Genomic DNA, 25,351 nt, shown 5'->3' with positions numbered 1-25,351 from the left:
TGACAATCTGCAGGAGTGTGACCTTGGATTCCACAGACTTCGCAATTCTGAGTTATGGCAACCACGGTGGCTGGAGGTGATACATTTAAACTTTCAATTTTCTGGACCAGAGCATCCACTTTTGCATTAACATGATCAAGGTTACTTATCTCGTACATGCCAGTTTTCGTTTGAGGTTTTTCTACCATTGTTCGTTCGCTTCCCCACTGATAGTGGTTTTGAGCCATGCTTTCGATAAGTTGGTAAGCGTCAGCATAAGGTTTGTTCATTAGTGCACCACCTGCAGCGGCATCTATTGTTAACCTCGTGTTGTACAGGAGACCATTATAGAAGATATGAATTACTAACCAGTCCTCTAAACCATGGTGTGGACAAAGTCTCATCATGTCTGTGTATCTTTCCCATGCTTCGAAAAGAGACTCGTTATCTTTCTGTTTAACTCCATTTATCTGGGCTCTTAACATAGCTGTTTTGCTTGGCGGAAAATATCGAGCAAGAAAAACTTTCTTCAACTCGTTCCATGTGGTGACTGAGTTGGAAGGAAGACATTGAAGCCATCTTCTAGCGCTATCTCTTAATGAGAAAGGAAAAAGACGTAGTCGAATTGCCTCTGAAGTGACACCATTAGCTTTAACAGTATCAGCGTATTGGACAAATACTGATAAATGAAGGTTTGGATCCTCGGTAGGATTTCCAGAGAATTGGTTCTGTTGCAATGCCTGCAACAGTGAAGGTTTAAGTTCAAAGTTGTTTGCTTCGATTGCGGGTGGAGCAATACTCGAATGCGGCTCATCTTGCGATGGAGCGGCGTAATCTCTAAGAGCACGAGCTGGTTCTGCCATCTCGGGTATCGAAGGGAAAATATTTTTGAACTCGGGAAGTTCAACAGGAGGGAGATTGTTTGCAGCACGATATTCCCGAATTCGTCGTAAGACTCGGAGATATAGTTCGATATCGTTGATTCGTAAGTAGAACGGCTCGCCTTGTGAGCGAGTGTGTGGCATACAAATCAACGAAAGAAAGAAAAGAAAAAGAAAAGCCTTAGTCTCTACAGCGTAACAGAAGAGTTACGATATCGACTAAATAAAAATCCCCGGCAACGGCGCCAAAAACTTGATCGCGACTTTATGAGTCGAATTTGGGGTACAAACTGCAAGTGCACAGTTCTATCGCGTAGTTTTAAAAGATATCGATCCCACAGGGACTTATGAATCAATATACCGTTATCTAAGGTTACTTCGTAAAGCTAAGGCAGATAATACTTTGATTGGTTGGGGGAAAAGCTAAAACTAAAATAAGATCTAAAATAAATATCTAATAAGCGGATATCGGTATGTAGTTCGTCGTAATTAGGGAATCAATTCTTCGTTGGTTTCTTGGTTTTAAAATAAATCTTTTCAGTTGACATTATTGATTAAAAGTCTTATCTCAAACTCTCGCTCTGTTGAATAAACTATGATTTTATATTAACGTAGCTGTCACTTATAGTTAAGTCAAAAACCACTTTTTGAAAACAATAGAATCCGTAGAAACTCTTTTTAAGAAAACACTAATCGTTTAAACACCCTTATCTCAAACTCTCGCTCTGTTGACTTAGGTTATATAATTAAATCCAAATGCTTAACTCTCGTCCTCACATTCAATCTTTAAAAATACTTTTTGAAAAAGATTAGAATTTAATTAACTCTAAAAATTGCTCTCGCCCTGATCTAGAATTAATGTCCAATTTACACTGTCCAGTCAAAAACTCAAACTCTCGTTCTATTGCTTTTAACTTCTTTATGTCTTTTACTTTCGTACAAAAACCTTGTTATTAAACCTGTAAATTGAGACCGTAAAAATAGTAATTTTAATTTTAAACTTAATTAAACCAATTTGGTTTTGATTCCTTCATTCCGTTTACTTTACATACCGATACCTAAGTAAATCAGCCAGACATGCTAAATAGACTTAAATAATTATCATGCATAAACCGATTCATCTCAGGCAAATAATATAAATAAACAGTAAAACAGGGCATATATAAATTCAAACAATAATTAAAGAACCTGAGAAATTAAATAGCAGTCTTGAACACTCCACCACTGACCGGTTGGATTTGTTCTTGAATTCTTCAATCAGGCAGAAAAATAAAAGCGAAGGAATAAAAAACTAGATTCTAACGTAAGGTTAGATCCGGTAAAAGGTACACAATAGTTTCCGGTGTAGAAACTATTGTGCGAAAAAGAATTAACTAAGTGCTGAAAAGGAAAATAGAAATTGCAAGGGTAACAATATAAAAATCGTAAAAGCAATGCTGTAAAAAATGTGCTTGTACTGCTGGAAAAGAAAAAATGCGAAAAAGCGAAAACGGCGAAGAAGTCTGGAAAAAGCGTGGAACCTCTGCAGGGTTTGCAAAGTTGATATTTATACTGGTACTTTCTGTAACGGTTTCCAAAAGTAATCCGCGTCAAAGGTCTTCACGTGGCGAATGGTTAGGCGTGCAAATAGGACTCAACGTCTCTGAAGCCAAAAATATAGGGGAATGGTGTGACGTCCGTCACACCATGTGTGACGCTCGTCACACAAGCGTGCAAAGCGTGACGCTCGTCACAGTCTTTGTGACGCTCGTCACAGGCACAACGCCTGTGCTTTTTGGGCTGGGCTTTGGCTTTTGATATTTGCTTCTTTTCATTCCTTTTTGCACCTCCTTTTCTTCCTTTTTTACTTGTGCTTCAAATAAACCACCTGAGATAAATAGAAAGAAAATACCGCGTAATATCTAATAAAATGAAATAAATTGAAGTAAATAATAATATAATTTAATTAAATTGAGTCCTAGAATGAAGCCAAAAATATAGGGGAATGGTGTGACGTCCGTCACACCATGTGTGACGCTCGTCACACAAGCGTGCAAAGCGTGACGCTCGTCACAGTCTTTGTGACGCTCGTCACAGGCACAACGCCTGTGCTTTTTGGGCTGGGCTTTGGCTTTTGATATTTGCTTCTTTTCATTCCTTTTTGCACCTCCTTTTCTTCCTTTTTTACTTGTGCTTCAAATAAACCACCTGAGATAAATAGAAAGAAAATACCGCGTAATATCTAATAAAATGAAATAAATTGAAGTAAATAATAATATAATTTAATTAAATTGAGTCCTAGAATGTGATACTATTTCATGTTATCAGGTCTCAAAAGTGTAGAACACAAAATCTGGAATTATTTTAGATGCCTATGTGGATCATCACCTACAAGACCACTAAACCTTGGCAACAAGTGTATTAAATCAGATTTCAATTCAAAAGATGCAACAACTTCAGGATAGTCAATACAAAGTGCATTATAATTCACATCTGGTGCAACAAGTCTTCTTAAAGTTCTTTGTTCAGCCATATTATAATAAAAAAACTAAAAATAAGAATAAAAAAATTATGAAAGAACACAGAATCAGAATCACTAGTAGTCATGCATCATGAGTCAGCAATGCAACAATTATGAAAATACAAACAATGTCTCTAATGAGAAAAACAATTCAAAAAAATGAAAAATGATTAAAATAAAATAAAATAAAATATGGAAATATCACTACAAATAAAATAAAATCAAAATAGGACTCCACAAATTTTTCTGAATTTGTTTGTAAATATGAAAACGGATAATAAGTCAAAATAAATAGAAAAATAAGGAATTTCAGAATTTTAGGGGGGCATCCTCAATTTAGTCCCTAAATAGAAGCTTTTGATCCTTGATTTTTTTTCTAATGAATAAAAAAAATCAGACTAATCTGAGACGATTTTCCTAAAACATGATTTTTTTAACACTAAATCGCTAAAAGGCCAGAATGCAAGAACGCTAGGGAAAGAACGCTGAAACGCAACACCTATGACTCTAATATTGGATAAAATTGATCTACAGTCGCACATAGGTAAAAAATGAGTTTATAAAAAATGTAGTAAACGGGAAGCGACACTCGAATATCGTATCACAAGGACTCTTGATCAACTTAACCAACCGATTGGAAAAAGGGGGGGGGGGGGGATTTTAATTAGAATTAACAAAAGCGATAAAACAAGTTTAATAATAATTATGATCAATAGATTAATCTACTGTTCAGTCTCCAACTTATCATCGATCAAAATAATTTCCAACCCCTAACGGTCTATATTCCCTTTTCGATTACAGTATATATATATATATATATATATATATATATATATATATATATATATATATATATATATATATATATATATATATATATATATATATATATATATATATATATATATATATATATATATATATATATATATATATATATATATATATATATATATATATATATATATATATATATATATATATATATATATATATATATTCCCTAATTCCAAATTAAGCAGACATGTTAAAAACGATTGCGAATTAAGCAAACATGATAACACAAACACGAATTAAGCAAACTCGATTTAAGGTAAGAAACACACAATCATCGAAATAAATCAATCAATCCTAAGAGAAATCGAATTAAGCATTTGAATATCAAAGAGAAGAATTGAACGGAAAATACATTTAATTGGGAAATACAAAAACATCAATGTATGATGGAGGTGCGATTACAGTAGATCAACCGTAGGTGATTAGTTCTCCATGAATTCGTCTAAAGCTTCTAATTTCTGTGAATGCATAATGTGATTACTGTAGCAGCGAAATTCTTCTTATATAAAAAGGGAAATTCGGGCCCTTATGGAAACCGACCCGAAAATTATAAAAACCGGCCTAAACTAAATATTTTAATTAAGTCTGGAATTTCAAGGAATTATTTTACCCTCTTTCACTCTGAATCATCTTTTGACTTCAACACTAAACTTATAACTCTTCCTCTTAGCTTTCCAACTCATATGAGAACGCATCAATCTGATTCTCAAAACTCAAGTTATGGTTTGCATAGTGACAAAGTATCAAATAACTGTATAAACTGAAAATAAAGTTCAAAAATAAAATAAAGTCAGAAATAAACTTAAATATAAAAATACACTAAGATAGTAAAAATAATAGAATAAACTATAGAGTTGTCTAAGTATAATAGTAGTAGGAGATGCATCAAAATGCATTGATCATAAGGCGATATGATGAAGACATTAATGCGTATGAAAAGATGAAGATGGTATGAGATGGAGATGAAGGACGCTGCAACATGGGGAATGCGTGAAGGATAGCTGTAACTCACAATGCTTATTTTCTTTTTGTCAAATTCAATTTTTTGTATTATTTGGGTGTAACATGTAAATCAAAACTTTTATTTTACCTATATTTCTTTTTAATATTTATGCAAAGAACTAAAGCCGACTTATTTAGTAATAATCCATTTCTATTTTAATGTTTTTTGGTACTTTGTGAAATAGAGATGCATGATGTAGTATGCAATGTTGTAAAGAAAGGAATGTAATTAAATTATCTAACCACCTTTATTTTGCAATTTTGATTAAAAAAAAAGCTTAAAACAAATTTAAATCATTTATTCTGAAATTCTCCTTTATCCACCTATGTATCGAAATAACTTTGGACAATCAAATGGATTCAAACATCATAATAAAATTTTAAAAAAATACCAAAACCAATATGAAATTAATGGACTAAATGAGACCTACATAAAGCCAAAGGTAAAAGTCGTATTTTGACTTTAACTTTCTTCAGAGACAGGCTAATGAATGATGCAGATGAAAACAATCAAAGTAATGAGAAAATGATAAAGGTATTAATCAAAAGGTCAAACCAAGTCTTTGACTTTATTGGACTATGTGCAGATGGTTTATGAATGAACAAAAGCATGACCACATGCAACAGTCATATTGATGCAGATGAAAAGGAAATGTAATAAAATTCTAAGGTAGGACAAAATTAGGATATGAAACTCCTTCAGAGGCAGATTCTCCTTCAGAGCCTGAAATATCTTCAGAAGTTAACTCAGGTGTTAACACTACACCAGACTTGGATTGAGACTTGTTCCAATCTCACGCTTCAGATTCTTTCACAATGACATCTCTGTTGAATTCCACTTTTTTGGTGACAAGACAATAGAGCTTATAAGCACATGTAATATGGTACCCCACAAACAACATGACTCTGCTTCTATCATCCAACTTCCCTCTCTTAGCATTTGGGACACGTTTATAACAAACAAAACCAAACACCTTCAGATGGCTCACACTTTTCTTAACTCCAGTCCACTTATCAAAAAGAACAATTTCCTTTAACTTCTTGGTTGGACACCTGTTGAGCACATATGTTGCAGTGACAACAACTTCTCACCACAAGGTGTGAGATAGCTTCTTCTCCTTCAACATGCTTCTTGTCATATCAATCAAAGCCATGTTTCTTCTTTCAGCAAAACCATTTTGATGAAGAGTGTATGGAGCAGTAACATCATGCTCAATTCCATTCTCCTCACAGTATTTCTTGAACTCTGTAGAATTGTACTCATCTCCACCATCAATTCTGAGAATTTTCAACTTCTGACCACTCTATTTTTTAGCCTTTACCTTGAACTTCAGAAACTCAATAAACACCTCATGCTTAAAATTGATGAGTGCTACCCGTGTCATTCTTGTGAACTCATCCACAAATGATACAAATTACTTGTTTCCTCCAAGTGAAGGTACTTCAAATGGTCCACATACATCAGAATGCACTACTCCTAAAACATGTTTTGCTCTTGGAGCCACTTCTTATGCAAATGGAAATCTAGATTGCTTACCTTTCATGCATATCTCATATCACTTCTTAGGTTTCACAATCTTAGGAATTCCATGTACCAGTTTCTTAGAAATTAGATGCCCTAAGCTTTTGAAGTTTAGATGTCCCAATCTCTTGTGCCACAACTCACTGTCACCTATAACACCTTATGCACTTAGGCATTTAGTTTCAGCTATTTCCATGTTCACTTTGAATGTTATGTTGCTTCCCTGTTCAGATTGCATAATCAACTTTTGATCAGTATCATACAACTTCAAGATATTATCCTTCACAGTAACTACAAAACCTTTCTCAATTAGCTGACCTACACTCATCATATTGCTCTTCATGCCATGAACATACCAAACATCCTTGATTAGAATAGTTTTGCCATTCTTCACTCTGACTTTGACATTTCCAATTCCTTCAGCATTCAGATACTTATCATCAGTGTAACACCCTTCTAAAATACCCCAAATATTTAATAACAACAACAAATATTTATCAGAGTAAATACACAAACAAGGGTGTCACATCTTCGAATCACATCATTCATCATAACAACTGTCATGCTCTTTTATTATATCATCCATGAAACATTTCAAAATTACGCAGCGGATAGAAATCATGTCAACCAATTAAAACGTATAACATATTACATGTAAAAAGGTTCAACAACCAACAAAAAAACAATTAAAACATCCCGTCCCGATGTTACATCTATCAGAGCATGACCCACTAAGAAGACCATACTAGACTCCAAGCACTAGCTTCTACTCACTCACTGCTCGTTACCTGAAAAATAGTTGTAAGGGTGAGTTCCTCAATCGATATAACAAACATTATAAATTATCGTGTTATGTTAAGTAAATTTACACGTTAATCACCCTAATCATATCATGCATTCAGTAACGGCACATCAACTCAAATATCATACTCAATAACAACGTAAAATGCAACTCAATAACGACATAAAATGCAACTCAATAACAACATAAAATGCAACTCAAATGAGACTCGACTCTTCATGCATGTGGTACCATTCGGAGTAAAACTCCCAACTTAAAATCATTGCCATTTTAGTGGGCATCAAGGCATAAGCCTTCAACTTTCAACTTAAAATTTTGCCAATCCAGGCCAACATGGTGTGAGCAAAGCTCCATATTTTTGCCAATCCAGGCCAACGTGGTGTGAGCAAAGCTCCATATTTTTGCCAATCCAGGCCAACGTGGTGTGAGCAAAGCTCCGACTTAATGCATATGAATGTATATGGCATGTACGACTTGAATTTTCAACAACATAATAATAACAGCAACACAACAACGTTTCCAACAAAAATCAACTTATAATCAACTTTGGCTCATCAGCCTACAACTCATTCTTTTCAACAAAACAACTTATAATCAACTTTGGCTCATCAAGCCTACAACTCAATATTTTCAACAACTTTAACACAACTTATCAACATATTTGCATCAACTCTTCATCACATAACCCAACAAAATTACTCATCATAATTAACTACAATAGGCCACTCACCAATTGTGTTCACAACATAAAAATTAACAATTTTTCCCCACTGCAACAGTGTTAACCGGTTAACGCCCTGTGTTAACCGGTTAACGCAGGACAAAAATACATTTTCTGGCAAAACGCAACAGTGTTAACCGGTTAACGCCCTGGGTTAACCGGTTAACGCAGGCAAAACAGCACATTTTCACAATTTATAACAGTGTTAACCGGTTAACGCCTTGGGTTAACCGGTTAACGCAGACGAAACAGCAGTTCCTGCGCTAACACAAGGCAGAATGCAGAGTTCTCCGCATTTTCCGCCGTTGGAGGACTTCCGGACCTCCGATTCAACTTCCGTAAAAAGCTACATTATCGGAAAATCACGACACATACAATTATCGATTCCATTTCAGTTTCATACAACTTAATCATCACAATTTTCTCAGCATTCTAAATCCCTATTAGGGTCAATTCAACGGCTATTATTACCCATGACATGTTAATCTATAATACCCATTAAACGACGATAAACCCCCCTTACCTGAGACAATCCGGCAATCTCTAAGCTTCAAGCTTTTCCGTTCTTCAACCTTTGCTCTCTAGCTCTTCCTCTTTGCCCTTTCTCCACTTCTCTGCAGCTTCTCAGTTTTCACGTAAAACCCTTTTACAAAATGAAAACTCTTTTTCCTTATTCCAACTTATATATTTTCCAAATAATTATTATTCCAAATAATAATAATAATAATAATCCAATAATTCAATTTATTTAATTAAATTATTAAATATATTATTAACTTAATTTAAATAATCCTCTTATTTAATTCGGGGTGTTACAACTCTCCCCTACTAAAAGAGTTTTCGTCCTCGAAAACATACCTCAAGCAAATAACTCCGGATAAGACTCCTTCATCTGACTCTCCAGTTCCCAAGTCACATTGCCACCTGCTGGTCCTCCCCAAGCTACTTTCACCAAGGCAATCTCTTTACCCCGCAACTGCTTCAACTCACGATCCTCGATCCTCATAGGCGATATTTCAACAGTCAGGTTATCCCTCACCTGTACATCATCTACTTGGATCACATGCGACGGATCATGAATGTACCTCCTCAACTGAGACACATGAAAAACCTCATGCAAATTCGCAAGTGACGGCGGTAAAGCGATACGATAGGCTACCTCTCCTATCCTCTCCAAAATCTGATAAGGACCAATAAATTGAGGTGTCAACTTCTTTGACTTCAAAGCTCGACCAACCCCAGTTATCGGAGTAACACGAAGAAACACGTGATCTCCCTCTCGGAACTCAAGTGACTTCCTCCTCTTATCATGATAACTCTTCTGACGACTCTGAGCAATTCTCATCTTCTCCTGAATCATCTTAATCTTTTCTGTAGTCTGTTGAACAATCTCCGGTCCAACCACAGCACTCTCACCGGACTCATACCAACATAACGGTGTCCGACATCTCCTACCATACAAAGCTTCAAACGGTGCCATACCAATACTCGAATGAAAACTATTGTTGTAGGTAAACTCAATCAAAGGTAAATAACAATCCCAAGCACCTCCCTTTTCCAAAACACAAGCTCTCAAAAGATCCTCTAATGACTGAATCGTCCTCTCAGTCTGACCATCAGTCTGCGGATGATATGCAGAACTCAATCTCAGTTTAGTTCCCAAAGCCTTCTGCAAACCTTCCCAGAATTTCGATGTAAATCTAGGATCTCTGTCCGAAACAATACTCGACGGAATACCATGCAAACTTACAATTTTCTCAATATACAACTCGGCTAATCTCTCTAACGGATAATCCATTCTAATCGGAATGAAATGAGCCGATTTTGTCAATCTGTCAACAATCACCCAAATAGCTTCAAAATTCTTAATTGTCCTTGGTAAACCAGAAACAAAATCCATACTGATACTATCCCACTTCCACTCTGGAATAGCCAACGGTTGCATTAGCCCAGACGGCTTCTGATGCTCAATCTTCGACTTTTGACAAGTCAAACAAGAATAAACAAAACTCGCAATTTCTCTTTTCATTCCCGGCCACCAAAATAACTTCTTCAAATCATGATACATCTTCGTAGCTCCAGGATGAATACTCAACCCACTACGATGTCCTTCTTCAAGAATACTCTTCTTAAGTTCGGCAACATTCGGAATGCACACCCGATTACCAAATTTCAAAACACCATTCTCATCAACTCTGAATTCGCCACCTTGACCTTGATTCACTAGAGTCAACTTATCAACCAAAAGCATATCGGATTTCTGACCCTCTCTGATCTCATCCAGAATACCACTTGTTAACTTCAACATTCCCAATTTAACACTATTGTGAGTACTCTCACACACCAAACTCAAGTCTCTAAACTGCTCAATTAAATCCAATTCCTTAACCATTAGCATAGACATATGTAATGATTTCCGACTCAATGCATCAGCCACTACGTTTGCTTTACCCGGATGGTAATTCAAACCAAAGTCATAATCCTTCAGAAACTCTAACCATCTTCTCTGTCTCATATTCAACTCTTTCTGATCAAACAAATACTTTAAACTTTTATGGTCACTGAAAACCTCAAATCTTGACCCATACAAGTAATGCCTCCATAACTTCAGAACAAATACCACAGCTGCCAACTCTAAATCGTGTGTCGGATAGTTCCTCTCATGAACCCTCAGTTGTCTCGAAGCATAAGCTATAACCTGCTTATTCTGCATCAACACGCCACCCAAACCCAACAATGAAGCATCACAGTAAACCTCAAATGGTTCCGACGGACTCGGTAATATCAGAATAGGAGCAGTAGTCAACCTCCTCTTTAACTCTTGGAAACCTCCTTCACATTTTGAGTCCCAAACAAACGCTTGCCCCTTCCTAGTCAACATCGTCAATGGTAACGCCAACTTAGAAAATCCCTCAATGAACTTCCTATAATAACCAGCCAAACCAAGGAAACTTCGAATCTCAGCAACAGACTTCGGAGCTTCCCACTTAGATACCGCTTCTATCTTAGAAGGATCAACAGCAACGCCACCTCTTGAAATCACATGACCAAGAAAACTCACCTCTCCTAACAATTTAGCAAATAACTTCTTTTCTCGGAGAACTTCTAAAACCACTCTCAAATGCTCAGCATGCTCTTCTTCAGATTTTGAATACACCAAAATGTCATCAATAGCAGTCTTCTGAATATCCTCGGTTTTCACACGGATCTGATGATACCCAGATCTCAAATCTATTTTGCTGAACACACTTGCACCAACCAACTGATCCATCAAATCATCAATCCTCGGCAAAGGATACCGATTCTTGATCGTCACTTTATTCAGTTGCCTGTAGTCCACACACAACCTCATAGTACTTCTTTCTTCTTAACCAATAGCACTGGTGCACCCCACGGTGACACACTCGGACGAATAAATTTCTTATCCAACAGATCTTCCAACTGACTCTTCAATTCAGTTAACTCAACAGCAGACATACGGTACGGAGCCATCGATATCGGCCTAGTACCAGGTACCAAATCAATCGAGAACTCCACTTCGCGTTCTGGTGGTAATTCATTCACCTCTTCCGGAAACACATCAGGAAAATCACACACCACGGCTAGATTGCCAATCACCAGTTTATCTTTAGCCTCCAAAGTCGCTAACAGCATAAACAACTCCACCCCATCTGCTACTTCTTCATTCACTTGCCTTGCTGATAGAAACAAACTCTTTCCCTCCTCAATCTCAGGAAAGACCACCGTCTTATCAAAACAGTTGATAGAAACTCGGTTAAACACCAACCAGTTCATACCCAGAATAACATCAATCTGCACTAGTGGAAGACACACTAGGTCCATTCCAAAGTCTCTACCAAAAATACTCAAAGGACAATTCAAACAAACCAAAGTAGTAGTCACTGAACCCTTCGCAGGAGTATCAATCACCATACTACCAAACATCTCAGATATCTCTAACTTAAGTTTCACAGCACAATCCAAAGATATAAAGGAATGAGTCGCACCTGTGTCAATAATAGCTACAAGAGGAAACCCATTAATATAACACGTACCTCGGATAAGTCTGTCCTCACTGGAGGTTTGAGTTCCAGTCAATGCGAACACCTTCCCCGTTTGAGATTTCTTTGGCTTCTGACACTGACTTCCAATATGCCCTTCTTCGCCACAATTAAAACAAATCACTTCCTTGTGCTTGCAATCAGCTATTGCATGGCCAGTCTTACCACAGCGAAAACACCTCTTTACTTCAACAGTGCATACATTACTCTTATGACCAGCCTGACCACATTTGAAGCAAACTATACCAACAGGAGCACCTCCCCCACTAGCTCTCTGAGCCGGAGCAGCTCTTTGCTTCCCTTTTCCAGCTGGAGCATCATACGGCTTGCCACGATTTTGATGTTGCTTGCCCCTGCGGTCACTGACAATCTTGTAATGAGCATTATTGTCTTCTTCAAATATCCTGCAGCTATCAACCAATTCATTAAAAATGCGTATCTTCTGATACCCAACAGCCTTCTTAATTTCAGAGCGCAGTCCATTTTCAAACTTGATGCACTTTGAAAATTCAGCACCAGCACCAGTGTAATGAGGATAAATTTTGGACAGCTCCACAAATTTCGCAGCATAATCAGTGACAGACATGTTTCCTTGCTTCAGCTCAAGGAACTCAATTTCCTTCTTACCACGGACATCTTCCGGATAGTACTTCCTCATGAATTCCCTACGGAATACATCCCAAGTAATGACTTCACCTGCCACAGTCAACCTCTCGTGAGTCTCTAGCCACCAGTCATCAGCTTCGACTGCTAGCATGTGAGTACCATACCGAACCTTCTGAGCTGGAGTGCAATCCATAACACGGAAGATTCTCTCAATCTCTTTCAACCATCCCAAGGCTGCATCTGGATCATGCTTCCCTTTAAACACCGGCGGATTCTCTCTCTGAAAAGTCGCCAAGCTACGTGATCCAGCATCTCCACCAGCATTTGGCAAGTTCTGCACAGCTTGTGCCATTGCTTGCATTGCGGCAGCCATTGCAGCGTCATTCCTTCCAGCCATTTCAACTTATCAATACAACACAACTTAAAAGTTAGATTGGTAACAATACATAATTGTCAGACAGTAACGACACGACAACTGGCCGGACAGACCGACCTGCTCTGATACCACTAATGTAACACCCTTCTAAAATACCCCAAATATTTAATAACAACAACAAATATTTATCAGAGTAAATACACAAACAAGGGTGTCACATCTTCGAATCACATCATTCATCATAACAACTGTCATGCTCTTTTATTATATCATCCATGAAACATTTCAAAATTACGCAGCGGATAGAAATCATGTCAACCAATTAAAACGTATAACATATTACATGTAAAAAGGTTCAACAACCAACAAAAAAACAATTAAAACATCCCGTCCCGATGTTACATCTATCAGAGCATGACCCACTAAGAAGACCACACTAGACTCCAAGCACTAGCTTCTACTCACTCACTGCTCGTTACCTGAAAAATAGTTGTAAGGGTGAGTTCCTCAATCGATATAACAAACATTATAAATTATCGTGTTATGTTAAGTAAATTTACACGTTAATCACCCTAATCATATCATGCATTCAGTAACGGCACATCAACTCAAATATCATACTCAATAACAACGTAAAATGCAACTCAATAACGACATAAAATGCAACTCAATAACAACATAAAATGCAACTCAAATGAGACTCGACTCTTCATGCATGTGGTACCATTCGGAGTAAAACTCCCAACTTAAAATCATTGCCATTTTAGTGGGCATCAAGGCATAAGCCTTCAACTTTCAACTTAAAATTTTGCCAATCCAGGCCAACATGGTGTGAGCAAAGCTCCATATTTTTGCCAATCCAGGCCAACGTGGTGTGAGCAAAGCTCCATATTTTTGCCAATCCAGGCCAACGTGGTGTGAGCAAAGCTCCGACTTAATGCATATGAATGTATATGGCATGTACGACTTGAATTTTCAACAACATAATAATAACAGCAACACAACAACGTTTCCAACAAAAATCAACTTATAATCAACTTTGGCTCATCAGCCTACAACTCATTCTTTTCAACAAAACAACTTATAATCAACTTTGGCTCATCAAGCCTACAACTCAATATTTTCAACAACTTTAACACAACTTATCAACATATTTGCATCAACTCTTCATCACATAACCCAACAAAATTACTCATCATAATTAACTACAATAGGCCACTCACCAATTGTGTTCACAACATAAAAATTAACAATTTTTCCCCACTGCAACAGTGTTAACCGGTTAACGCCCTGGGTTAACCGGTTAACGCAGGACAAAAATACATTTTCTGGCAAAACGCAACAGTGTTAACCGGTTAACGCCCTGGGTTAACCGGTTAACGCAGGCAAAACAGCACATTTTCACAATTTATAACAGTGTTAACCGGTTAACGCCCTGGGTTAACCGGTTAACGCAGACGAAACAGCAGTTCCTGCGCTAACACAAGGCAGAATGCAGAGTTCTCCGCATTTTCCGCCGTTGGAGGACTTCCGGACCTCCGATTCAACTTCCGTAAAAAGCTACATTATCGGAAAATCACGACACATACAATTATCGATTCCATTTCAGTTTCATACAACTTAATCATCACAATTTTCTCAGCATTCTAAATCCCTATTAGGGTCAATTCAACGGCTATTACTACCCATGACATGTTAATCTATAATACCCATTAAACGACGATAAACCCCCCTTACCTGAGACAATCCGGCAATCTCTAAGCTTCAAGCTTTTCCGTTCTTCAACCTTTGCTCTCTAGCTCTTCCTCTTTGCCCTTTCTCCACTTCTCTGCAGCTTCTCAGTTTTCACGTAAAACCCTTTTACAAAATGAAAACTCTTTTTCCTTATTCCAACTTATATATTTTCCAAATAATTATTATTCCAAATAATAATAATAATAATAATCCAATAATTCAATTTATTTAATTAAATTATTAAATATATTATTAACTTAATTTAAATAATCCTCTTATTTAATTCGGGGTGTTACAATCAGCACATATGATCTTTGTCCTATTTCTAGAGTCAAAATTAATCATCCATTGTTTGTTTCTAGTTAGGTGATTTGAGCAGCCAATGTCCATATACCACCAGTCTACCAAATATCAACCATCATATTCAGAAGTCATTAATAGCACAAGTTCAGCATCAGAATCTCCTCTGACTATGTTTTCTTCTTCTGATTTCCTTTCCTTGTTTGACCAACAGTTAACGGTAAAGTGACCAAACTTCTTACAACAGTAGCATTGAACCTTCTTCTTGTCAAACTTCTCATTTCCCTTATGATGTTTCTTATCATTAGAGTTGGAGACCTCTAACTTCTGATAACCACCACCATGTCTCTTCTTGGCCTCTGACCAAGACTGCTTCTGATTCTTCTTACCAGAAGACGCTTTCAGAGCCTGCTCTACCTCTCTTTCAGAGTTTCTCTCAGTCAGATGCAACTCTTGTGTCTATAGACTACTCTGTAGCTCTTCAATTCTCATGGTGATAAGGTCCTTAGAGTGCTCAATTGCCACAACAATGTAATCAAACTGAAAAGTACGTAATCTCATTACCTTTTCAATGATTACTTGTTCAGATAGAGTCTTTCCACAAGATTTCATCTCATTTGTGATCAGAATCACTCTGGAGATGTAATCAGGTACCTTCTCATTATTCTTCATGTTGAGATTCTCATACTGCTTACGTAGAGAGTGAAACTTCAATTTCTTCACTGATGCATCACTATTGTAGCATCGTACCAGTGTGTCCTACACAACCTTTATCGTCGTTAAATCAGTGATCTTCTCAAACATATTCATTTCAACACACTGATGGATATAGAACAACGCCTTCTAATTATTCTTCCTTATTTCTCAATGTGTATTTCTTTGTGCTTCAGTTGCATCTGTTGCAGCCGTCATTGACGAGATCAAGAACATCTTGACCTCCAAACAACACATGCATCTTGTGTTCAAGCTATCATTTCCGCCGTTCATCTTTGTTCTTGTGCACATTCACTCAAATCTCACTAAGACTCGTGTTTCCCAATCCCCCAGAATCAAGAAATATGATTATGTTTCAATTCAGATCTTCAATTCATTGTGAATTGAATAAGCAGAATCAATCACACACATACACACCTCACGTACACTCGTGTGTCCCGTTCCTGAATCTCAACTTGAGCTCTAGATACCAATTATTGGTGCATAAGATTGAAGATGATGGAAGAGAAAAAGAGAGAATTTGTAACTAACTTTTCTATCCTATGCAAAATAGTTACAAAATGAAAAAATTCTATTACAACTGAAACTTTAGTTCAACATTTATACCATCAGAACCATTAAAACGAAATTCAAATACAACCCCAATTAAATGAAAATGAGACTAAATCTGAATTACAACTAACAAGTTGTTTATATGTCATTAAATATTTGAGAAAAAATTTCATTTTATATTTAAGTCATCTATATTTAATTAAAAAAAGAATATACACCGTCATTCCGTTATCTTTAATCTCTTAAAACTAATCGAAAAATATTCATATTAACCAATAAAAATATGTGTTTAAATGTATGTTTATTGAATAAGGAAGCAAAATGAAATAAAGAATTAGGCTTAATCAATTGGTCCATGAAAGTGGAGGTGTTTTTTTTTCATTTCTATATGCTTAAGATAAAAAAAATTAAATATTAAATTTCATTTGATTTTAAATTCCACAAGAGAATCTATAAATTTATTTTTAAAAAGAAGTTAGTTGACGAAAATCAAAAACACCTCAAATCATATGATCGATCTGGCTAGAATTAAATACACGAGTTACAAATCTAATTAAACTAGTTAATAATTATAATAATATTATGTAATAGAATTCCTTGGATAGTAATTAGAGCACATCCCGTGATTTACGCTCAAGACTATACAATCGTTTTGAGAATCACAGCACTAACGATCTTGATTACTGTTTGGTACGTGATTCTCTTGTCCACATGCACATACCAATGAAAACCATAACTATACATATTAGTATTACTATCTCATTGGTTTAACACACCGTTCTTACATGTGATCTTTTACATTTTCTCAATATAAATTCTTATGCGGAAAATTTATAGCCAATCATTTAGAATCAATTTTCTAAATAATTTATAAATGTCAACATCATTCATACTCTTCACAGACTGAAAAATTTCTATATAGTCACATGATCATAAGAATCAAGAGCCAAAACAATATTTCTTTCTTTACTTCCAAAAATAATCAATGGACGCAAAGTTTCTGTTTTCACTTCTTCTCATTGCTCCTTGGTTTCTATTAACCTTTCATGCCAATGCTGAGATAACTTCCACATATATAATCCATATGAACAAATCCCTCTTTCCTCAAATCTTCACTACTCATCATGATTGGTTCAAATCCACCATTCATTCCTTAAAATCAAAAACATTAGCACTTGATGATCAAGATCAATCATCAAAGCAATCACAGATGAAAAAACTAGTGTACACCTATGATAATGCCATGTATGGCTTTAGTGCTGTTCTATCTTCAAAGGAGTTAGAGACTCTTAACAACATGGATGGCTTTGTTGCAGCATATCAAGACAAAACAGCCACCATTGACACAACTCATACCTTTGAGTTTCTCTCCCTAGATTCTCCGAATGGACTATGGAATGCTTCGAATTTCGGTGAGGATATAATTGTTGGTGTTATTGATTCTGGTGTGTGGCCTGAGAGTCAAAGCTTTCAAGATGATGGCATGACAAAGAAAATTCCAAGCAAATGGAAAGGAACATGTGAAATTGGTCAAGAGTTCAATGCTTCCATGTGCAACTTCAAATTGATTGGAGCTAGATATTTCAACAAAGGTGTGATTGCTTCAAATCCAAATGTTACAATCCTCATGAACTCGGCTAGAGACATTGCAGGACATGGAACTCACACATCATCAACTGTTGCAGGTAACTATGTTAATGGAGCTTCTTATTTTGGTTATGCTAAAGGAGTAGCAAGAGGCATTGCACCAAAAGCTAGGCTTGCTATATATAAAACCAATTGGCAAGAAGGTCGTTTGGCTTCCGATGTTTTAGCCGGAATGGACCAAGCAATTGTTGATGGTGTTGATGTGATTTCGATTTCCATGGGATTTGACGATGTTCCGCTGTATGAAGACCCTATTGCAATAGCTTCATTTGCAGCTATGGAGAAAGGGATTGTTGTTTCATCTTCTGCAGGTAATTTAGGACCTAATCTTGGAACCTTGCATAATGGTATCCCTTGGCTAATTACAGTGGCTGCAGGAACAATAGACAGAACTTTTGGAACTCTTGTTTTGGGAAATGGACAAAACATCATTGGTTGGACTTTGTTTCCTGCAAATGCTATAGTGGTAAATCTTCCACTTGTTTACAATAAAACTTTATCTTCATGCAACTCAGAAAACTTGTTATCTCAAGTTAACAAACAAGTAGTCCTTTTTTGTGACGACGAATCAATGACAAACTCAACATCAGTGTTTCATCAAATCAATACTGTTGCAGCAACAAGTATGTTAGGAGCAGTTTTTGTTTCTGAAAATCCTAATTTAATTGATTTAGCAAATATTTACTCTCCGATTATCGTAATCAGGCCAAAAGACGCAGAAACTGTGATCAACTACGCAAAAAGACACCAAAATCCAACAGCAAGTATTAGGTTTCAAGAAACATATGTTGGAATAAAGCCAGCACCAACTGCAGCACAATACTCTTCAAGAGGTCCTTCCCATAGTTTTCCATGGATTTTGAAGCCTGACATAATGGCCCCTGGCTCTAGAATTCTCGCTGCTTATCTTCCTCGTAAAGCATCGGGTAGAATCGGCGCAAATGTGTTCTTATCAAGTGACTTCAATTTTATGTCAGGAACATCCATGGCTTGTCCTCATGCTTCCGGGGTTGCTGCTCTTCTGAAATCTGCACATCCACAATGGAGTGCTGCAGCTATAAGATCTGCATTAATAACCACAGCTAATCCTATGGATAACACACAAAGTCCGATAAAGGATAATGGCTACCCTTCTCAACATGCTTCTCCTCTCGCTATTGGTGCGGGCGAGATTGATCCTAATAGAGCAATGAATCCAGGTTTGATCTATGATGTTACTCCACAGGACTATGTTAATCTTCTTTGTGGTTTGAACTTCACAAAGAACCAAATTTTAACAATTACAAGATCAAGTTCTTATGGTTGTGAAAACCCTTCTTTGGATCTTAATTACCCTTCATTTATAGCTTTTTACAGTAACAAAACAAGATCAATGGTTCACAAATTTAAGAGGACAGTTACAAATGTCGGTGATGGTGCTGCTACATATAAAGCTAAAGTGACACATCCACAAGGTTGTTTGGTGACAGTGTCACCTGATATATTAAATTTCAGTTATAGAAATGAGAAACTAAGATACCACATTGTCATAAAGTATGTAATGTACGAGAAGGAAAATGTTTCATTTGGGGATGTTGTTTGGGCTGAAGATGGTGGAACACACTCTGTTAGAAGTCCTATTGTTGTGGCACCAAGTGGAATTGTATGAGTTCTTAGATTTTTTTTTTTTTTTTTCCATTTTCCGCACCTTTTGTATGTGTCCCTTCAAAAGAAAAATTTGTATGAACTTTTATTTTCAGTGTCCTTTGTAGGTGAGTCGTCACATAGGACTGGACATGTTTGTGAAAGCGTACCAAAAATTATTGCATGCACTAAAAGCCAAGTTTCTTATTCGATCTTGTGACTCATTGCATTGGATCTTCTTCACTTGAGTTCAGTGATAGATCCGGGTCACGGGTCAGGAGGAGCCATGAGAAATGACAAGCACGCAAAGTTTTGGTGGCTTTTGGATCTCTTTCTTTTTTCTAATATTCTTTATACTTCTTTCTTTATATTCTTTCACTTATAAATAAAAAATTCACTTTCGCCTAAATATTTTTTTTGAAAGTCGGTTGCAAAGGAAAAATGTTTATCAACCTTTTATACAATTATATTGATTTTTTTATTGAAACTATTTTTTTTAAAGAACACTTTGCAGGATACATATGCTAGGGGGAGAAGAAAGTCCCATCTGAAACCTCCGTAAGTATATTTTTTTTGTTTGTTATTATTTTGGTGGTGAGTATTTGTTTGTAAGGACAATTTATCATTTTGGGAAAATACTCTTTTCTCATGCATCTCGTGTGGGAGAAAGCGTTTTTAATAAGATTCCTCAATTTGTTATTTTGAATTATTTGCATTATCATATCCCCTTTTGTAGGAAATCGAAGGCACTGAGGTGCATAGGAACCACCACGGAGCCTCCTCATTGTCCAGTATCTAATTGTCACGAACCACTTTGAATAGGTCCATCCGACTTAGATCCTGGTCTAGATAGAATAAGGTTATTTGTTCCTTCTCACCCTTAAAGTAAAGATCAAAAGCAGTCACCTCTTCATCCTTGAGCAATGATATCTCTTCCTCAAGATCTTTTATGGAGCTTGAGGGCTTTTTTCAATGATCCCTTCAAACATTTCCTCTCCTTAGCATATACTTGTGATTATAAAGCCACCTTTTTTAGGAGGTCTTTCAAATTATTTCGCTCTTTCATCAAGGTTGTCACTGTCCTCTAACACTCTTGGAGACGCCCCGTGACAAAAGAAAGTTGGGATTTCAATTCACTAGTCCCTTGAAGATGCTTCTCCCGCTGGACTCTCCCTGCCAAGAGACATCTTAGCATTTGAATTTTTTAAAGTTCCATCAATTCAAAAGGAGCAATTTAGGAGTCTAATAATCACCAAGGGAAATTCTCTAGAATGGGGAGACAACGCCTGGTGAACTTTATAGTTAAAAGAAGGGTCACTCCATTATAATGGTCGAAGGGTTTCCGTCATCGGAACAAGCTCTCCATCTATCCTCCCTCCCTATACAGCTTCCTAGTTGATTCTCAAAGGCCTCGAGGGTCTGTCATTCTATCTTTGATTTTTTGGAGGCCGAGCATCATCTGTGAAGACAAGCTCAAGTTGGAGTATACTTTTGATGAAGACAAATAATTATCAAAGAAGGAAAAGTTCTCAAGGTTAAAGATTCATGAAGCCTCCTAGACAAGGATCAAGTATGCACAAGCTTTGGATGTCATTAAAATCAAAAGGAAAATATCATGAAATAAGATACAATGTCAATTCATTTTTGTATAAATTTTAGATGCTATAAAATCCCTCATCCATTCACCTATAAAGTTTTCCCAACATTCATGCATCATACACATTTAAGCCATAACTTTTCAAAGGGGACTTTTTTTGCAATAGTGTAATCGATTATATTATATATGTAATCGATTACATGCACATTCAGCCAAGTCTTTGTAACTGTTTTTAAGGTAGTAATCGATTACACCATATATGTATTGATTACACGTTGCAAAAATTTGAAAAATCTAAACCATTGTGTATCAAATGATATGCAATTGTTCATGAAACTTCCTCATAAAATTGCATTTAATCCAAGAGGTGTTCTAGGATGTATTTAAGGAAAAATACATCAGATTTTCAAATCACATCCTTCCCACAAATTTTGTATAATTAAAATTCTTTTCAAGTGTTCATTCTCAAATATCATTGAAAACTTTTCTACATAATTTTATATACCATTGCAAAGTTTCAACCAAACATTTGATCACTTAAATTCTATACGTTATGAATTGTATATTGAAAGGGAATATCATCTTCTTGTTCTTGGATATTGTCCAAAATCAATTTTATTCAAAAGTGTCATTTTGTTGTAACTTGATCACCAAGGTATGGTAATAGACAAGTGTAGAAGAAATTGGTGTGCTTTCTCTAGGTGTTGTGAAAAAGAAAGTGATGTGCTTTCTTGCTTGTGTTATAAGATTGTAAGAGTGTCTTGGTGTAAGGCTTGTACAAAGATCTAACATAGTGAAAAATTCTTCACGATGTGAAGGGATTAGATGTACCCTTGATTATAAGAGGAAATATGATATATCCTTGTATCTTTTACTTTCTTGCTCTTTATTATTTAATTTTTGCCACTTTTCATTCAAGTCTAATAACTTACTTTCAGAAAAGTAAAAAGGATTTCTTTGCTTAAAATAAGAAAAGTCCTAAAAACCTAATTCATCCCCCCTCCCCCTCTTACGTTGCACTCTATAGTTAGAATTGGTATCCGAGAAGGTTAAGGTAACTTTCTCCTCGATCCAAGTAGATATGGATTCCACAAAATCGTTCTTAGCAGATGGTGGCAGCACCAACAAATCTCCATGTTTCGTTGGTGAACACTATTATTTCTAGAAGATTTGCATGCAAATGTACTTAGAAGCACAAAGAGATAAAATATTGGATGTTGTCAACAATGGACCTTTCATTCTTACAATTTTCATAAACAACGTAGAACAACCAAAGGTGGAAGGCTCTTTGAACGATGATGACAAAAAGAAAGTTTTATTTGATAAGAAGGAAAAAATATACTTGCATTTGCCTTGGGAATAGATGAATTTTTATGAGTATCAAATTGCAAAACAGCTAAGAAGATATGCGATACATTGGAAGTAATGTAACACCCCGAATTTAATTAATTAATTAATTTGAATTATTTAGATTTTTATATTATTAATGGGTGTTTAAATTAATTGTGTATGATTGTGGGGGTAGGTATCCTTGAAATAGAAGTATGGAGAGAGTAAGAGTTTGGTATAGTTGTTGATAATTAATTAGAATTTTAATTAGTGATTGAAATAAATAGTATTTTATTCGAATTAGTTAAATAAATAATAAAATAACTAGAATATGAGTATCTTAATTAAATAATAAAATTTAGTTATTTTACTTATTTAATAAGGATAATGAGAATTTTTAATAATTAGCCTATAATTATTTTATTTAATTGGTTGGAATAAAATAGAAGAGTAGAAATAGTGGGGAGAAAAAGAAGAATATTATTAGTATTATTTTATTAAAAGAAAATTAGAGAGTGGTGGTAAATAAGATGATAAGTGAGGGCAACGAGGGAAGTTTCTAATTGAGGGGGGATTAGGTTAATGATAAAAAGGTTAGTAAGAGAGTTTGGAGGGTTTTACGTAAAATAGAATTTTGTGGTGAGAAGAGGCAAGAGTTAGGGTTAAAGGAAAACTCCATTGTTAGAGCTTGAAGTGTGCATCTTGTTGGAAAATCTAAGGTAAGGGTGAGAACTTGTTCCAATAGTAAATTGTATGATAGAAGGATAGAATGGAGGAACCCTTAACCTCCTTAGGATTGAGTGTTTTGATTCATAATTTTGAATTTGGATGCTATGATGATTATTATATGATGAATTTTGTGTGCCTTATATGTGTGTAGTTTTTTGTTTTGATGATTGAACTTATATTCACCATTGTTACAATTTTGAAGGTTTTAGGCATAATCTTAAAACAATGATTAGATGATTTAATTGTGTTAAAACTGTTAATTAACTTTATATAATTAGAGTATTGCTGAGTTGTAATTTTCTGAGCATTTGGCTTTTTACGGAATCTAAATCGGAGGTCCGAAAGGCCTTCAACGATGAAAAACGCAGAAAATTATGCATTCTATCTGTCACAATCGCGAGCACTTTTTTGTTTTTCGGTCGAAATCGTTTTTGCCATAACTTTTGATCCGTAAATCTAAATCGAGTTCTGTTTGAAGCGTTAGATATCTGAAATTTTAGAAAACAACAACTTTTTAGTAACGTCTTCGTGCACGGTTTTGATCATAACTTTCAACTCGTGAATCATTTTGGGATGAGATTTGAAGCATTAGAAAGCTGACTCTAAGCGATATAATGTTATGATGATAAGTGAATTGATTGAGTATTATTCATATGCCTACTGTGTTGGTGAAGTTTTTATTCATACGTTCGGTTAATGAATTGTTGACACATCCCGACGATTTTGGTCATAACTTTTATTTTGTAAGTCTGACTTTGATTCCGTTTGAAGTGTTAGAAAGCTAACACTCAGAACTATAACATGATAGTGATTATTGAGATGTTTTAATAATATTCATATGCCTACTGTGTTAATAAATGTATTGGTTTATACGTTTGGTTAATGAATCATTGCATTGTTGTAATATCATTGTGTGATAATTATGTTGTTATGTCGATGATGTTAAGACGTTGACGAGTTGTTGTTGTTTGTTGATATTATTCATGTGATAAAATGAATTGGTTGTTGCGTGATGAATGGTGTGATGCATAAATGATGAGATGTGTGTGGAGATCCTTTAGGTGAATCTTGTTGTGTTAATGCATGTTATTTGAGAATCATGCATCTTGGTGTACGAGATTCAGTCCAATTTTGGTGAGCCTCGATTCTATGGTGATGGATCAGGTGCGAGTAGCTAATTATTATTATGAGGGATTAGTGAAGTGTTGCCTATGTTGATGGTAACGAGTTTTGGTGAGCCTCGATCCCATTGTGATGGATCGAGTGCGATTAGCTAATTCCTATTATGGGGGATTAGTGAAGAGTTACCTCTGGTGATGGTATCAATTTTGGTGTGCTTAGGTTCCAGAGGGAATCGATCCTATGGTGGAGATCAAGGAGTGAGATGAACCTGAATGTTCATATTTGGTACCATGTGCATGTCGAGTCGGTGTTAAGTACATTGCATAAGTGTTTCATTTGTATTGGTTGTTGTTGATGTGTTGTTGGACGAGATGTTGTTGCATGTGATGTTAATGATAATTGAGATATGGTTTTGTATGATGTTGATGATAATTGAGATGTTTTCGTGTATGATGTTGATTATGATTTGGATGTAAGAATGTGATATATTGTTATGCATGATTGTGTAGATGTTGTATTTTATTCTTCATTCTATCTCGTTATTATTGAAATGAATTATCACTTCTTCTGTTTGAATATTGCCTTTACATGGGCATCATGCAGATACTCAAGAGTAGTATTGATGAAGTAAGTGGAAGGTAGCTATTGGATTACTTCTTTATTTTATCGATTTTACTAGTGGTACCTTGCTCTGATCATGTAACATCGGGTTGGGTT

At 35.8% G+C, this 25,351-nt stretch overlaps 2 protein-coding genes and 1 non-coding gene across 5 annotated transcripts; 2 read left to right on the top strand and 1 right to left on the bottom strand.

Moving 5' to 3' along the window:
- The first annotated feature begins 357 nt into the window (after nt 1–357).
- LOC127134137 (small nucleolar RNA R71) lies at nt 358–464 on the top strand. The gene has a single exon (XR_007807902.1). It is a non-coding gene; the product is annotated as a small nucleolar RNA R71 (small nucleolar RNA).
- An 11,527-nt stretch (nt 465–11,991) lies between these two features.
- On the bottom strand, nt 11,992–13,308 carry LOC127131928 (uncharacterized; the record flags this gene model as incomplete). Its single annotated transcript, XM_051060810.1, has 1 exon — nt 11,992–13,308. A coding segment is annotated over exon 1 (1,317 nt), but the record flags the coding sequence as incomplete, so codon positions are not given.
- A 4,170-nt stretch (nt 13,309–17,478) lies between these two features.
- On the top strand, nt 17,479–19,977 carry LOC127127019 (subtilisin-like protease SBT3). 3 transcript variants are annotated; one of them, XM_051056101.1, is made up of 2 exons: nt 17,479–18,179; nt 18,273–19,977. In XM_051056101.1, the coding sequence occupies exons 1-2, from the start codon at nt 17,573–17,575 to the stop codon at nt 19,880–19,882; spliced, it is 2,217 nt and encodes a 738-aa protein (XP_050912058.1). In that variant the 5' UTR covers nt 17,479–17,572; the 3' UTR covers nt 19,883–19,977. The 3 variants fall into 3 exon arrangements, with proteins under 3 accessions (XP_050912058.1, XP_050912057.1, XP_050912056.1); XM_051056100.1 differs by having other exon boundaries at nt 17,479–18,545; nt 18,612–19,977; XM_051056099.1 differs by having other exon boundaries at nt 17,480–19,977.
- The last annotated feature ends 5,374 nt before the right edge of the window (nt 19,978–25,351 follow it).

The sequence above is a fragment of the Lathyrus oleraceus genome, chromosome 3 (genome assembly GCF_024323335.1).
Source record: "Lathyrus oleraceus cultivar Zhongwan6 chromosome 3, CAAS_Psat_ZW6_1.0, whole genome shotgun sequence".
Lineage (NCBI taxonomy): Eukaryota > Viridiplantae > Streptophyta > Magnoliopsida > Fabales > Fabaceae > Lathyrus > Lathyrus oleraceus.
The sequence above is the reverse complement of the archived record's forward strand: the minus strand, read 5'-3'. Positions and strand labels throughout refer to the sequence as shown.

Excerpts from the sequence above, each read along its gene's own strand:
- LOC127127019 (XM_051056099.1), top strand. The coding sequence starts at position 17,573 with ATGGACGCAAAGTTTCTGTTTTCACTTCTTCTCATTGCTCCTTGGTTT.